Raw genomic sequence first — 15,472 nt, forward strand, 5'->3', positions numbered from 1 at the left:
GCCACATAATCATCAGAAGGGATGATAAAAGTTTCTGGTTACAGCTAATGTAAAAAAACAAGAGTGCTGAAGAACTAGTCAACAAAAGCTGCATCGCTACTTTAAAAGTTGCTTTAAAACACGCTTCCTTATTGCTTCACGAGTGTAACTCTTCCTCTTCTGTTTAGAACAAGCATCCTTAAAACGCAGCCCTGTTCTCAGAGCCTTGTTGCTTCAGCATTTTTAAATCCTTCATGAAATATTTCAAACACAGACATATCCATTTGCGACAACTGTGACTATAAATGTATCTGGACTTATTTCTACCACTGTACTCCATGTTCCCGTTTATCGTTTTGCTTTCTTTTGATTTCCTTTTCTGTCTACTACCAACTTGACAAAGTTTTCTACTCTGTATTTTTCTTCCTCTGCTAATTAAAAATCTGTATTCTGTTTCCAGCCATTCGTAGGTATCTTTACATCTTTAACACACACACTTGACCACAAATGTGTCTAAGCAATTCTAAAGTTGTTTAGTACCTCTACCTTCCTCCCAAATAAATCAGTGGCCCCAGTAAGTCTTAACTCTTCAAACACCCTCCCCACCTTGTGACTGTTGTCTAGAGCAGTGCTTCTCAAACTCTGAGGGCAAGTACCAGCTTCTTTGCCTTCAGTCCCCTGTGAGCTGATGATACTTTTGTAAAATACAATAAAAAGGCACAATAATGTCAAATTGCCATAAAAGTTTTGAAACATTTACTCCCACATTTTATACTTGGCTCATCACAGACTGGTAACAGAAAGTTCTTGGACTAGCTGTGGTCCACAGACTATATTTTGAATAACAGTGGTCTAGTTTGTCTTACCTTAAAATGCATGAACTTACTACGTATTAGTTTTCGTGTGCTTTTAGTTTACAGACAGCAGTTCACTGAATTCACCAACGTTTCAGATGCTTTTGTGCACTTTGCTGTAACTGGCTGCTACTATCAACATCTTTCCTTTGGAATCGCTTCCCGATCTGCTTATTCAGTATAGTACAGAAAGGGTCTGTGGGTAGTAAACTCTCAATCTTTGTGCACTTAACACTGTTTCTCTGTCACCTTCACTCTTGACTGAAAGTTTACTAGAAGTAGAATTATATATTAATAGCTAACAACTTTGAAGATGTATTTCTTCTGGCATCTATTATTGCTGATAAGAAGTTGGCTGTCACCCTAATTTGTGTAATACTTCCTTTCTCTCCGCTAACTTTTAAGATTTTTCCCTTTTAAAATTATCCTTAAAGGTCTGCAGTTTCTCTGAGATGTCTTGGATGTCTAAGGCTTCTTAGGGAGAGCCCTATCTCAGCTTTTAGTGCTCATTTAGCGTTCGCTTTTCCCAGAGGAGCTCATCCTTCAGCCAACTGTTCCCAAGGCTTCTGCTTCTGCCCATGTCTTTGTGTTTCTACTCCACTTCTGTTTCAAAGATGTTTATTATCTTGCTTTTTGTTTCTTTGTTTTAGCAAGGTAGGTCTTCTTTAAATTTCTCTGATTTCAACAATCATTGCTTTTTGTTTGGTGTAGCAGAGGGTCTCAAAAGTGTGTACTTATAATGCTATCTTGACTAGAAACCCTGCTTTCTTAAAAGAGAAAAAATAAATAAATGCTTTTTAAGGTTCTGCATCTATGTCAGGTATTCATTCAAAAGCTGGTGCAAGCGCAAGATAAGCAGGACTTATAAATTTACAGAACTCATTAACTAAAGGACTACAGAATAAAATGTACCACTATGACAATCATATATTTAACAGACATTTATTGACCATTTGGTCTTGAATCCCAGCTCTGCTACTTAGTAACTGTGTAATCTTGGGAAAGTGACTTAACTTCTCTGTACCAGCTTCTTCTTCTATACAAGGACAACTGTGAGGTGCAGTGGGGTTTTTTAATCCTCACTCGAGGACATGCTTAGAGAGAGGAAGTGGGGGGGGGGGCAATTAGTTGCCTTCCGTACGCTCCTTGACTGGGGATCAAAACCCGAAATCCAAGTACATGCCCTGACTGGGAATCGAACCGGCAACCCTTCAGTGCACGGGATGAAGCTCAACCACCTGAGCCGCTCTGGCTGGGCAACTGTGAGGTTTAAATGAGGTAGAATATGTAAAGCACTTAGCATAGTACCTGGCACATAGGTGCTCACTAAACATTAGCCATTGTTGTTACTGTGAGGGGGAAACACTCTGCACTCCCATGTTTCCACACGAGAGAAAAACTTCCCACTCTACTTCCCAGGAAGGAAGGTCATAAAAAGGACATTTCCAGTTTCTCTGTGTCCTCCACTCGCTCCTCCCCAGTACAGGCAGATAACTTACCTGGCTGTTGAGCTGGGAGCTGACACAGCACAACTGCCTCAGTTCTGCCTGCCCTGCTCCACCCAGCGCAGCCTGTCTAAAGCAGACAGAAATTCTGCTTTGGGCAGGGAGGACCAGTTTGTCCGTGTAAGGGGAAGACAGTAGGTACTCAGTAAATATGGATTCCCTTCCCTTTCCTTTCTCTACTCGTTTTTAGAAAGAGAGATATCACTGACTATAACTTGACTCATAGTTTCTTAGATATATTGAAAGTTATAAAAGATATCTGAAACATTTAATAAAATTGTACTGATTTTATCAAAATTCACCATTCTTTCTTAATCCCAAAGAATTATATAGAATAAGAAAAGGCAGTTCAGATTTTCTTTGAGCAAAATGAAGATAATCTAGATTTAGAAAAGATGAATTGCAGTGGTTACAAAAATAAGGTTTCACTTTAAAGGCTTCACGCTAAGCCACACTAAACAACAAATTTACAATAATACTTAAAACATGATTCTGTTTACACAAGGAGTTCTTCCTTATAAGTCAAGGCATATCTACACTAAACAAAACTCCTACCACTAGGAAAATCTCTTACCTTATGTTCAAATGGAGCACCATAGTAGCCATCATTCAATCCAAAAATTATTTCATTTTGGTTGCGGGCATGAATCTAAGAGAGGAGGGAAACATACTGTTAGTTCCATCCCAGTCAAGTCTGAATATGATCAGGGAATGGCAGTTACACCAGGATGCTTCCGTGCTGAAAGCAGGCTGCCTCCATCTAACAGGCCAGCAGAAAAAGAATCACTATCATGTCCCAGGTAATCGACTGAGGTTTCCTGCTTTAGTCAAAGGCCTTACAAAACAGTCACATGAGATCACACGCACCATCGCTCACACGTATTTTCCACAAACACTTCTTGAGGTTGCTATGGAAAGGCTATTCCAGGGATTCAGAAGCTGATCCATACATTCTCTTATCTCAAAGAAAACACAATACACCTAGTCTAAAAAATATGAAACCATAGGAATAAAACATTAATATTTTCTATTGTCAAAAAGACAGTTTGAAGATAATATCTAATCCCTAAAGTCTTTAAACAAATGTCTGCTTAAGTCATTTTTCAAATGGAATTGATTTGAGTTTTAGGTCAGTATCACCTCAAATTAAACTTCACCTGAACGGTAGAAGATTAAAACTTTAAAATTTAAGAATTAAGATAAAAACTAACTCAAAATAGTATAAAGTATCCAACTGTGAAATATGAAAATAGATTTAGTTACTTGATCAGAAAGAGTTGTGGCAAAAAATTTTTAATTGCTTCTGCAGTAAAGGATTAAGTGAGGGTGCAAGTGGGGAAAGACAAAAAGGATTACCAGAATAAAATATTCAATCTCTTCTTTAGCTAGAGAGAGAGTAGCCAAAGCCAGCAGCAGAAAATTCCTGTGAATGTTTATCTGACTTCAGTATCTCCTACCTCTATAACTAAAGCAAAATTAATCACATGTTCCCTGTGATTACTTAGCTGAATAGAACACCACCAAAAGATGAGCCTGCAATAATAAGTTTATAGTAACTATAAATCTATCTCAATTAGTATTTCATTTTATGAGAAAAGAGAAAATATAAAATCAATTTCAAGATTAAAAGTGGCCTGAAACTTTACAAACATAAAATTTTTATATAAATATATCACTAGGGGAATAAAAGATTACAACTATATGTATCTAAATGTTAACAATGAGCCCTGGCCAGTGAGGCTCAGTTGGATAGAGCATCGTGCCATACACCGAAAGGTCACAGGTTCGATTCCTGATCAGGGCACATACCTAGGTTGTGGGTTCGATCCCTAGTCAGGGCACATACAAGAATCAACAAATGAATGTATAAATAAGTGGAACAACAAATTAATCAATCTTTCCCTCTCTCCCCTTTCTCTCTTTCTCTAAAAATCAATAAAAAAATTTTTTAAAAAGAAATCTTAGCACCCAGATGACTTCACTAAAGAATTCTATCAAACATTTGTGAAATAAATAACAACTCTACACAAATCCCTCCTAAAAATAGAAGAGTAAACACTTCCCAATCCATTTTATGAGGCGAGCATTACTCTGATACTAAACCTGACAACGAAGACATTCCAAGAAAAGTACAGACCAACATCCCGCATGAACTTAGATTAAAAAAAAGCCTTAATGAAATATTAGCAAATCAAACCCACTCCAAATGAAAGGAAACTCCCTCAACCTGATAAAGTGTCTACAAAATTTATAGCTAATATACTTAATAGTGAAAGACTGAATACTTTTCCCCAAGATCAGCAACAAAACAAGGATGTCCACTCTACACTTATATTAACATTGTACTGAGATATATATATATATATATCTTTATTGATTTCAGAGAGAGAAACCCAGGCATGTGCCCTGACCGGGAATCGAACCGCGTTCTCCTGGATCCTAGGTTGATGCTCAACCACTGAGCCACGCCTGGCGGGGCTGTACTGAGATCTTAACCAGTAAAATAAGACAAGAAAAAGATATAAACATTAGAAAGGAAGAAAGTAAACCATCTGTGTTCACAGACAACATGACTGACTACATAGAAATATACAAAAGGAATCCATGAAGAAAAAAGAACTTCCAGATCTAATAAATAAATAAAGGTCATAGAATAAAAGATCAATACAGAAATGTTTCTATATAACATCAAAAAATTGGAAATAGAAATACTTTTTAAAGGAATACCATTTAAAATAGCATCAGTTGGTCCAAAGGTTGTGGGTTATTGTTAAGCTGATTAGCGTAGTCTCCCTCCACACAACCACATTTGACTGACTTTGTGTTTGCCCGGCCGGGCATGGCTCAGCAGTTAAGCCTCGACCTAGGATCCAGGCGATCAGGGTTGCGGGCTCCATCCCCAGTCGGGGGCGTGCAGGAGGCAGCCGATCAATGACTCTCTTCTTTGATGTTTCTATCTCTCTCTCCCCCTCTCCTTCCCTCTCTCTGAAACCAATAAAGATATATTTAAAATAAAAATTAAAAATAAAATAAAATAGCATCAGTAAACATGGAATCCATAAGCACAAATCCAAAAAAATATGCGCAAGATATGTATGCTGTATGCTACAAGAAAACTGATGAGCGAAATCAAAGATTAAAAATTCAGTATTTTAAGATGTCAATTCTCCCCATTCTTTCTTAGATTCAACAACTATCAAAATCCCAACTAATTTTAAAGGGTCTATGTAAAGGCAGAAGATCTAGAAGAGCCTGAACAACTCTGAACAGAGAACAAAGTTGAAGGATTCAAACTGCCTGGATTCAAGACTATTGACACTTTAATAATTGAGATAATGTGGTGTTGGCATAGGGACAGACATACAGACCAGAGAAGAGTCCAGAAATAGACCCACACAAATGATCTTCAACAACTGACTTTCAACAAAGATGACAAGGTAATTCAATGGAGAAATAATAGCCTTTACAACAAAGAATACAAGAACAAATGTTCATCCACCTGCAAAACACTGAACCTTGATTTTATATAAAAGTTAATTCAAAATGTATCAGAGACATAAATGTAAAACTGAGATACCACTTCAAACCCATTAGAATGGCTAAAAGTAAAAAGACTAACAATAACAAGTGCTTACAAAGACATGGAACTATCACACTTTGCTGATGGGAAAGCAGAATGGTAGTCACTTTGAAACACAGTATGGCAGTTTCTTATAAATTTCAACATATACTTACCATTAGGACAATAAATTTCATTCTTGGGTATTTACTCAAGAAAAATGACAACATATGTCAACACAAAGACCTATATTTAAATACGCATAGCAGCATTACTCAACTTCATACATTTTTCAAATTCATTGAAGTGTACATTTTTTAAAAATGAATTTTATTGTACGTAAATTACACCTCAACAAACCTAACTTGTAAAAAACATTTCATTCCAGTGCCAGCCCTCCCTGACTCTATACAGGCTTGTCTAAATACCTCTTGCATATACTCCCATAGCTTTCTATGTAGCAATTCATATATTATTCTGTTTACGGGTCCAAGAATCTTCTCTTAATCATCTCTGGATCCTTAGCCCTAAGAACAATGTCTGGTAGAAAGCAGATCAATGAATCTAAGTAATTCTGGCTATTATCCTGATACATTTTAGTCTTACTTTCTTCTAAAAATTTATAATTCTATTTTATCTGATTTCTTAGTAGCATCTAACTTTTTATACCTATTTCATAGGTGAGTTTTAAATTTCTACAATGATATTGTTTCTAATTGGCTTAAAGACATGTTTTGTCTTTCTTTTGTTCTCTGTTATACCAGCATAACAAATTTTGTAATGAAGACACCTGAATGCTGATTCTCTGAAATTAGGGCAGGTTAGACATAAGCACAGTTGGGTATTTTAAGATGACCACTTAAGGAAGGTGTGAGTTGAAAAGTATGATTAAGGCTACCTTCTCTGGCCAAAAACCCCCCTACAACTCTACAGCCTATTGCCCTGCAACTCTACTGTTAAGAAGCACCATCCTCCACAAAATGTAGATACTTTCAGGAGAAAAATAAACAAGTGCTTAACATCGTAGTCTATCCACAGAGAGCCAACAGCATGTGGGAAGACAGAAAGGGTCTGGGCTTCAGTTCACAGCCCTGGCTGGCCAGCCTAAATGCAACAAGTTTCTGGTACTGAAAGAAAGGAGAAAGGCCCTAACCAAAAGTCATTACCTTATAATTTTTAATTAAAACTAGCCATAAAACAGAGGAAAAAATACAAAAATAAAAAGATTAATAATTTGTAGCAGGTTAGAATTAAGTTAAGGAAAATATCTATTATACGCACTGTTTTGGTCAGCATAGTAGGACACAAAATAAATAAAGTATGGTAAGTCAATAAGAGCAGAAATTTTTTTAATCTGAAAAAATATGTAGAATTAAATTGCTTCTTTAAAAGAAACACACACCACAGAGTAGATAGTAAGTAAAATATTAAGAAACATCAGGGATGTTTGTAGATATGACTAACATTTTAGGGTTACCTTTAACAGTAATCCTACTGGTATCACAAAACAGAAATGGAATTCATTCCAAGGTAAAGTGTTTACCCAGGACTACATGTATATACCAGTGTGCTACAACTCAAAGAGATGAGTTTTTAAGTCAGCCAGGTCTAGATTTAAATCTTAGCTCCAGCTAGCCATGTGATCTTGAGCGGTTTCTTAAATTCCCTGAGGATCAATTTTCCCATCTGGAAAATAAGGGCAATTAATATCAACATTCACAAGGTTTCTATTAACATTAATTGTAATAACCTATGTCTGGGGATGGCAAATAGGTTTCATTTCACATGCAGTTCTAATGGGTTGCTAGTTGCACCCGGGAACACTGTGTTAGAAAGAATTATGCAACTACTTCTGAGCTCAGCTAGAAGAATGCTGTGATCACCTAGCTCCAACACTCATGGGAAATGGGGAACAGAATATAAGCCAGGCATCCTTGTGACCAATAAACAGTTAAGCAGCTATTCTTATTCCTAGAGTAATCCAGCTCCACTGGTCATAAAAGAAGGTGTTTGATAGTATGTTCCTTATTTTCAGCTTAATTTTCAGACTCTAGGGGGGAAACATCCAATAAGAAAAACGAAGCCTTGTGCTATGAGAAAGCATACTCTTTGCTACAAAAAAAAAAAAAAAAATCCCTGGCCCTGGCCCGTGTGGCTCAGTTGGTTGGAGCATAATCCCATACACCCAAGGGTTGCAGGTTCAATCCCCGGTCAGGGTGTGTACAGGAGACAGCCATTAATGATTTTTTAAAATCCTTCTTCAATTAGCAGATTAGGGTCCTTCATAAGTTTCTTCAATTAAAGGTTATTTTTCATACTCAGTAAGATTCAAATTTCTATAATTAAGTAAACAATCCTAAAAATGTAGAATCAGAGAATCAACAGATAGGTTAAAGAGGTTAGAGTAGACAACTACTTGAAACTGCAGCATCAAAATTACCTGCTGACCCAAGTATTTCAGCCCATCCAAGCAGACTTTCCACTCAATCAACAGCTGGTAGACGTCCTCCTTTCCACCCCATATCTTCACCACAAAACAGGACACAGACGTATCAAGACGATCCGGCATTAATCCAAAATCGAGACTCCGCCACGTTGGATTCTGTTGATGGAAATGAAACATGCTTTAGAAAGACTAACTTGTATACAGTTATTTCAATTAGGTTGTACATCATTTTGTTTTTAAAAACCAAAGACCTCATAAATATATTAAATTGCAAACCTAAGTGAACCAAGAAGACATTCCAATTAACAGGACAGGGGCAATAATGGTATTTTAAAATTTCTCTGCTTATTTATTAAAGTCATTAAAAGGAGCATATATTCTTAATCTCTCATTAATATAGCTTCATATGATAATTCATTTATTTATTCAACAGTTAAGACATAATTATTAAGAACTGACACATACACAATGCCCTCTAAGTACCTCAAACCTGTTGGATTCAAACCTCTATTTAAATAATTATGCTGCTTCATGAAAAGTTCAGTAAGAGAATGATGCCAAAGGTTACACATTAGCACAGGAGGGAATGATAAACTTCAGAGGAACAGGGGAAAGACATCACAGAGGCTATGAAATTTGGCTTTTAAAGGACAAATAGGATTTTACCTGGTTAAAATAAGGAAATCCCGGCAAAGAGAACAAGATAAGCAAGGGCTGAGAGGTGTGAAATAACAAAGTGTGGTTAGAGAACTGAGACAACGGCTGGAGTATACAACACAAGAGTGACCGGCCACAAAGCTGGAGAGATAAACAGGGGAATAAACTGAAAGATAGTTCATACCTTGCCAAAGAAGCAGTCTTTTACTGTGTATAAGACTTGGGGCCACTGAAAGGCTTTAAGGTTAATGAACATGCAACAATATGGATGAATCTCACAAATACTATATATACTAAGCAAAAGAATATATGTCATATTTTCAAAAACTAGAACTAATCTATGGTGCTAAAAGTCAGGATAACAGTTCTCTTTAGGAGGAAGCAGCAACTAGAGGGAGAACACAAGAGGTGCTGATAGTGTTTTATTTCTTGATCTGGTTACACTGATCGCTTTGAAAACTCATCAGGCTATTATTTGTGCCCTTCAATGTGCTGTATCTCAACAAAAAATAATAAAACTAATTTATAAAACTAACCCAATAATGGGGAAAATACCACATCTACAAATCAATCTACGGCATCTCTTCATGGTGTAATTTTAGGCCCTAAAGCCTAAAGAGCAGGAGCTGGAGGACCTTCCTGGCCTTCAAATCGTACCACATGAAAAGGCTGCCATTTACTCGCCTATGTGTAAGATCACCTCTCAACAAAAGCACATGTGCTCTGGAATATAAAATAATATAATTTCAAAATCTCTCTGTCAATGATAAGCCCCAGAAAAAGTATAAAATAACCACTGCTTTCCAAAGTGAAAAAGTAAAGATTTGGTGAATGTACATGTTGTATTAAATATTCTTCAATACTTCTTTCTAAAATAAATTAAGTCTTTCGAGGAGAGAGTAGTCTTCTGAAGTTGTTTCATGCAGCTGAAAAGATGAGCTGGGTTTCCTTTCTAAACTTTAATATAGTAAAGCTATTGTCAATCTTATTACAGTGACCTTCCTTTATACTTTTATAAATTAGGTGCCAGACGATAAGCAGTAATTCCTGAGTTGATGCATTCAGATACAGGCAGACACAGTCTGCCGCACATTCAAAGACTTTATTACTAAATAATGTTACTTAAAGACCCATAAAACACTTATATTTACCTAAACACACCAGCCCATTTTCTAGGTGGAACAAATTATTCAAGTACTAACATCATTTAGAGACCTTTACCATATTCACTAATTCACAGTGGCAGAATATCAGGATATTTACGGCTTTGAAAAGCTCACTGCTTATTAACTACCCACAAGAGAACCTAAAATTATTATTTATTACCAGGACAATTTCTCTATAACACTGACCAACAACTGCTCATTTCATACCTATTTATTAAAGAAACACACAAATACAGAAAATTTTTAAAACACATGCAAATCAGTTATCACTGCTCTTATCACTCAATAACAAATGTATGGTCACAAGAAACACAACTGAAAATTCCTAAAAGTTGCTCCAACTTTCCCAAAATGTACAGGATAACTCAGGAATTGCATGCTGAATTTGTAAGCAGTATTTATTCCTCAGCCCAATAACCTCTCTTTCCCCGTCTCATTCCCCTCTATTCATCCTTCATCATTCATCCTTACTACCCATCCTCTCCCAAACTGAGATAAGTGATACTTCTACATGTTTTCATAGGATCCTCTTGTTCCCTGGTACTATAACTGCATGTGCCAATTATCTGAGTCTCCCTCCAAACCATGTAGTTGACCAGAAAGAAGCTGGAAAACCCTAGAGACCATATAGTATAACACGGAGTAACAGCATTTGGCATAAGCAAGAGGAGCCAACTCCCTACTCACAAACACACACCCACAAAGATGAAAGGTTAATTCATCAATCACAATTCAACTGAAACAGAATCTTGGTTTGAGACTACTCTGGCCAATATCTCATAAATGACTATTTGTACGGTTCAATTCAGATTTTCCCAAAGATTTAAAAAGAGCTCAGACAGTCACAATTCCAACAGAAGTTTATGGTTCCGATAATCATGTCACATGCTTTCCCTAAAAAATACATGCTCTAGAACTGTGTTTACTCAATTATAAGGCCCATCACTGATGTCTACTAGAACTGTAGCAGACATTTAATCAGTTGAAGGAATGTGATATGGGGAAGCAGCAAGATGCTGCAAAAGAGCAGGGCTTTCGAACATCAGCTTTACACCACTAGCTTTACAGCCTCAAGCAAGTTCCTCAGCCTAAATCTCAGTTTCCTTAATAAAACAGGCATATCTCTTACCCTATAGTATTGGTATCAGGATAAGAAACAATATATATATAATGCATCCAACACCCTACTTGAATTACAGGTGGGTACTTAATAATTAATACCTTTTATGTATTTAAAAGACACACCATGGGATTTTTAATTTTCTAATAAAAGTTTTAAAATTCCCTTTAAAAAAAACTTATAATTAACTTTATAATTGTTAAAGATGGTTACAGATAGGTTCATTATAATTCATCTCTACTTTCCATGTGTACAAAATCCATTTTAGAGAATTGTTATTTCCATTCTTACTGCTTCAGTCATTTTAGTTATTACCAATGGTCCATCAACTATATTAAGGCTCCAACCTCATCCTGAACCAAAACAGAAAAGTTCCCAAAAGTTAACAAATGGTTTGGAGGGTATAGCTAGTTGAAGCCAGAGACATTAAAATTTAATGTTACAGCCCAGCCGGGCATGGCCCAGCGGTTGAGCGTCGACCTGGGATCCAGGCGATTGGGGTTCGATTCCCAGTCAGGGCACATGCCCGGGTTGCAGGCTAGATCAACGACTCTCTCATCATTGATGTTTCTATCTCTCTCTCTCCCTCTCCTTTCCTCTCCCTGAAATCAATAAGGATATTTTTTTTAAAAAAAAAAAGTTTAATGATACATTCACCAGTAATTGTTCTATGCTGAATATATTTGAGAAGAAACGATCACTCTGACATAACTTGCAGACACATCTCTACCATCTAACCTATTTTACTCAATGCAACAGACATTTATAGGCCTCTGGGTAAAGCATTGTGCTGGGGACATTAGAAAATAGAAAAATGAGTAAGCTGGGGAGTCCCTGTCTATCAGATGCTCCTAATTTTGTGTGACCTATAACTGTATCCCTTCCAAAATCTTACTCTTACGCTATCCATCCTTTCACTGCCGTCTCCTGTCTTCCAGGTCATTTCCTCTGCTGCCCTGGTCCTCAAGTCCTTTGCCCCTTTGTCATGCTTGCCTAGGAAAATCTCAAACTACCCTGCTCACTCCACTTCAACCATACTAACTTCTTAGCCATTTCTTGAAAACCTCAAGTACACTCCCCCTTTCCTGTTTCTTGGCCTGGAACATGTGTATCTATTTATCTTTCCCCACATAAATACACAGTTTGTTCCCTTCTTTCAGGTGTCTGCTCAAATGATATCGTCTATGTGGTTACCATAGAAAAACAAGCAACCACCGCCCCTGCCAAATACTCCCTTTTGCTGCTTTATTTTACTCCATTATATTTATTACCATTTAACGCATTCCAACTTATCAATTCTAACGTATACTTTTCTTCACACTGTAAGATGAATTCTGATTTTAGAAATGTTAAAACCAATACGGTCCTACAATATTTGACCACCAGGTGGCAGTCATCAGATGTCTGTACATACACAACTTTAAAAATAGCTGTTGTTAATATCAATTCTTTCAAGTTAGGCACAGCGTTGGCACTCTGTGTGCTGAGTTTAAGTTCCATTTAAAATACCTTTATTGATATAGATTTAAACAAAAAAAAAGGCCTGTATACATTATCAAAAATTTAAATTCAAAAGATTAAAGAAATAATGTGTTCACAAGAATATGGAGAATTCTCACAGCCTGCTGGTAAGAGTATAAATAAAACAATAATTTTGGAAAACTGGAAATATACACTGAAACTAATCCCATGCATATTCCCAGCAAGTCCACTCCTAGATATATACCCAACAGAAATGCATACATACTTTCGACCAAAAGATATACACAAGAAAGTTCATAGCAGCGCTACTCATCTTAGTTCAAAACTAGAAACTAATCAAATGTCCATCAACAGAAAAATGGACACATTCCGATATATTCACAGGATGGAGTACTACAGGGCAAACAAACTACAAATACACCCCCGCAATATGAATGAGCCACGACATAAAGTTAAGGCATGAAAGTCAGACACAAAAGAGTACATGGTTTCGTTTCCATAAAGCTCAAAGACAGGTAAAATTAATTTATGGCATTAAAAGTCAAGAGAGTAGCAGTAACTGAAAAGGGCATGAGGGGGCTTCTGGGGCACTGAAAATCTATTGCTTGATCTAGATGCTTGTTACATGGGTGTATTCAATTTGAAAAAATTCATCAAGATGTATACTTAAGGTCTGTAAATTCTTATGCTTGTTAAAATTCAATAAAAGGTATTAAGTTTTTATGTAGGCAGAAAGGCACAGAAATAGAGCAATAAGGCATGAATTTGGTGTTAGAAAAGCAAATATTTGTCAATGAAGAAATAACCTCATCCATCTTCTTTATGGGACTTAAGGAAATTCCTAGAAATTGAGGAAGCTGGTTTATGCTTTATCACTGAAAAACATACAAAAGACTCCCTATCACAGGTCAAGCAAGGCACCTGAAGGAAGGAAAAATTGCTAAGTAAACACTCCCTTGGAATGGATGAAATAAATTTCAAAGTAACAAGAGCTGGTAAGACTGAATCACAATTCACAGAAGACTTCTGCCGCCCAGCCGGGCGTGGCTCAGCGGTTGAGCGTCGACCTAGGATCCAGGTGATAGGGGTTCGATTCCCGGTCGGGGCACATGCCCGGGTTGCGGGCTCGATCAATGACTCTCTCATCATTGATGTTTCTGTCTCTCTGTCCCTCTCCTTTCCTCTCTCTGAAATCAATAAGGATATATTAAAAAAAAAAAAAAAAGACTACTGCCAAGGCTCTGGGTTTCAGTTTATACATAAGAGTTCATTTTTTCTTGGTGAACATAAAATAATAATGAGTCTTACAACTGAAAACTTAGATTAGGATATACATATACTATAAATTGCTTTTTCCTTGCTTGTTTGCCAAGTACAAGCCAAGCACAATATAATGCCTAAGGAGGATACCACAATGAACCAAAGTCCCTGCCTTCATGAGGTTTATCCTGTATGTTAAAGGACTTAAGGCAACCATATGAACAGCTATTATACTGATTTAGAATGGTACTAGTACCATAAGTACAAAGTATACATATTTTTTAAAGCACACACAAAAAAAAGATTTCTTCCTTCTAATGTTACAGATTATAAGAAAGCTTTTTAGAAGCATCTAGAATTGTGCTGCCCAATACTACACCCACTAGTCACTTGTGGCTATTTAAATTAAAATTAAATAAAACTAAAAATGTGGTTCCTTAGTTAGACTTAACCACATTTCAAGTGCTCACAGCCACATGCGGCTGGGGCACCTGTACTGGACAGTGCACAGACACTGCTGTCATCACAGAGAGTTTATTGGACAGCACTAATTTCAAGTGTTCAGGAGTTAGAAAGAGGCATAGGATAGGCACACTAGGGCAGTTTATCTAACCTTTAAGGAAAAACACTCTTTCTAATCTTGTGTCCATTTTTCCATGTTGCATTTGACACTAGAGTGGCAAAACCAGGCCACTCTAGTCTAAAGACCGAGCTCAGAATATATACCTAGGGAAAAGCCAAAGCTTTAAAGTTACATGAGTAAAAAAGATTACTCACAAGCTTATCAGGGTCCAACTTAGTTCACAACAGTGAAAATTTACCGAAAACTTAGCTAGAAATAAAGTATTATTCTGCCGAATCCTTTAGTAGCTAATTAGAAGTCAGTTAATAAATATATTTACGAAAGAACCCATTCATTAAGAAACATTTGCTGAGCACCTTCTATGCGCCAAGCACAATGGTAACCAGGAGGATTAAAAGCATTTTAGTCACTACCTCTATTCAGCAAATATGACAATATTTAAGAATTACAAACTCCTAAGCAGGAGCACTGACCCATGTGGCTCAGGTGACTGGGGCATTGTCCCATACACCAAAAGGTGGCAGGTTCAATCCCCAGTTGGGGCATGTGCGGGTGTTTCTCTCTCATATAAGGTTATGAGAAGATAAAATTAAAAAACAACTCCTAAACAGGGAAGAAATCAACAAATTCTGCTCAGCTACAGTTCTTCAGAGACAGCAAGAAGGAGGAAACATTTCCATCCTCAGCATATGCCGAGGGTTGTTGACTCCTGTGTGGTGCTCAGTGTCCATTAATCTGCGCCAGTCACGATGATTTAGCAAAAAGCTAAGAAGAACCCTTTCAAAAAGAAAAGAAATGAATAGATGTTTATCAAACCTATATTAAGGTTATAAAAGAAACAAATGACAATCCTTGCCAAAA

The 15,472-nt window shown here is 36.8% G+C and overlaps 1 protein-coding gene across 3 annotated transcripts in view; it reads right to left on the reverse strand.

Moving 5' to 3' along the window:
• The window catches only part of UVRAG (UV radiation resistance associated), a 242,905-nt gene that overhangs the window by 196,813 nt on the left and 30,620 nt on the right, over positions 1-15,472 (reverse strand). For all 3 annotated transcript variants that reach the window (XM_081154782.1, XM_081154783.1, XM_081154784.1), the window contains 2 exons: positions 8,338-8,499; positions 2,913-2,987 (listed from right to left, as the gene is read on the reverse strand). In XM_081154782.1, the coding sequence (XP_081010908.1) occupies positions 2,913-2,987; positions 8,338-8,499 (237 nt within the window). The remainder of the gene's footprint in view (positions 1-2,912; positions 2,988-8,337; positions 8,500-15,472) is intronic.

The sequence above is a fragment of the Miniopterus schreibersii genome (genome assembly GCF_964146895.1).
Source record: "Miniopterus schreibersii genome assembly, chromosome: 12".
Classification (NCBI taxonomy): Eukaryota; Metazoa; Chordata; class Mammalia; order Chiroptera; family Miniopteridae; genus Miniopterus; species Miniopterus schreibersii.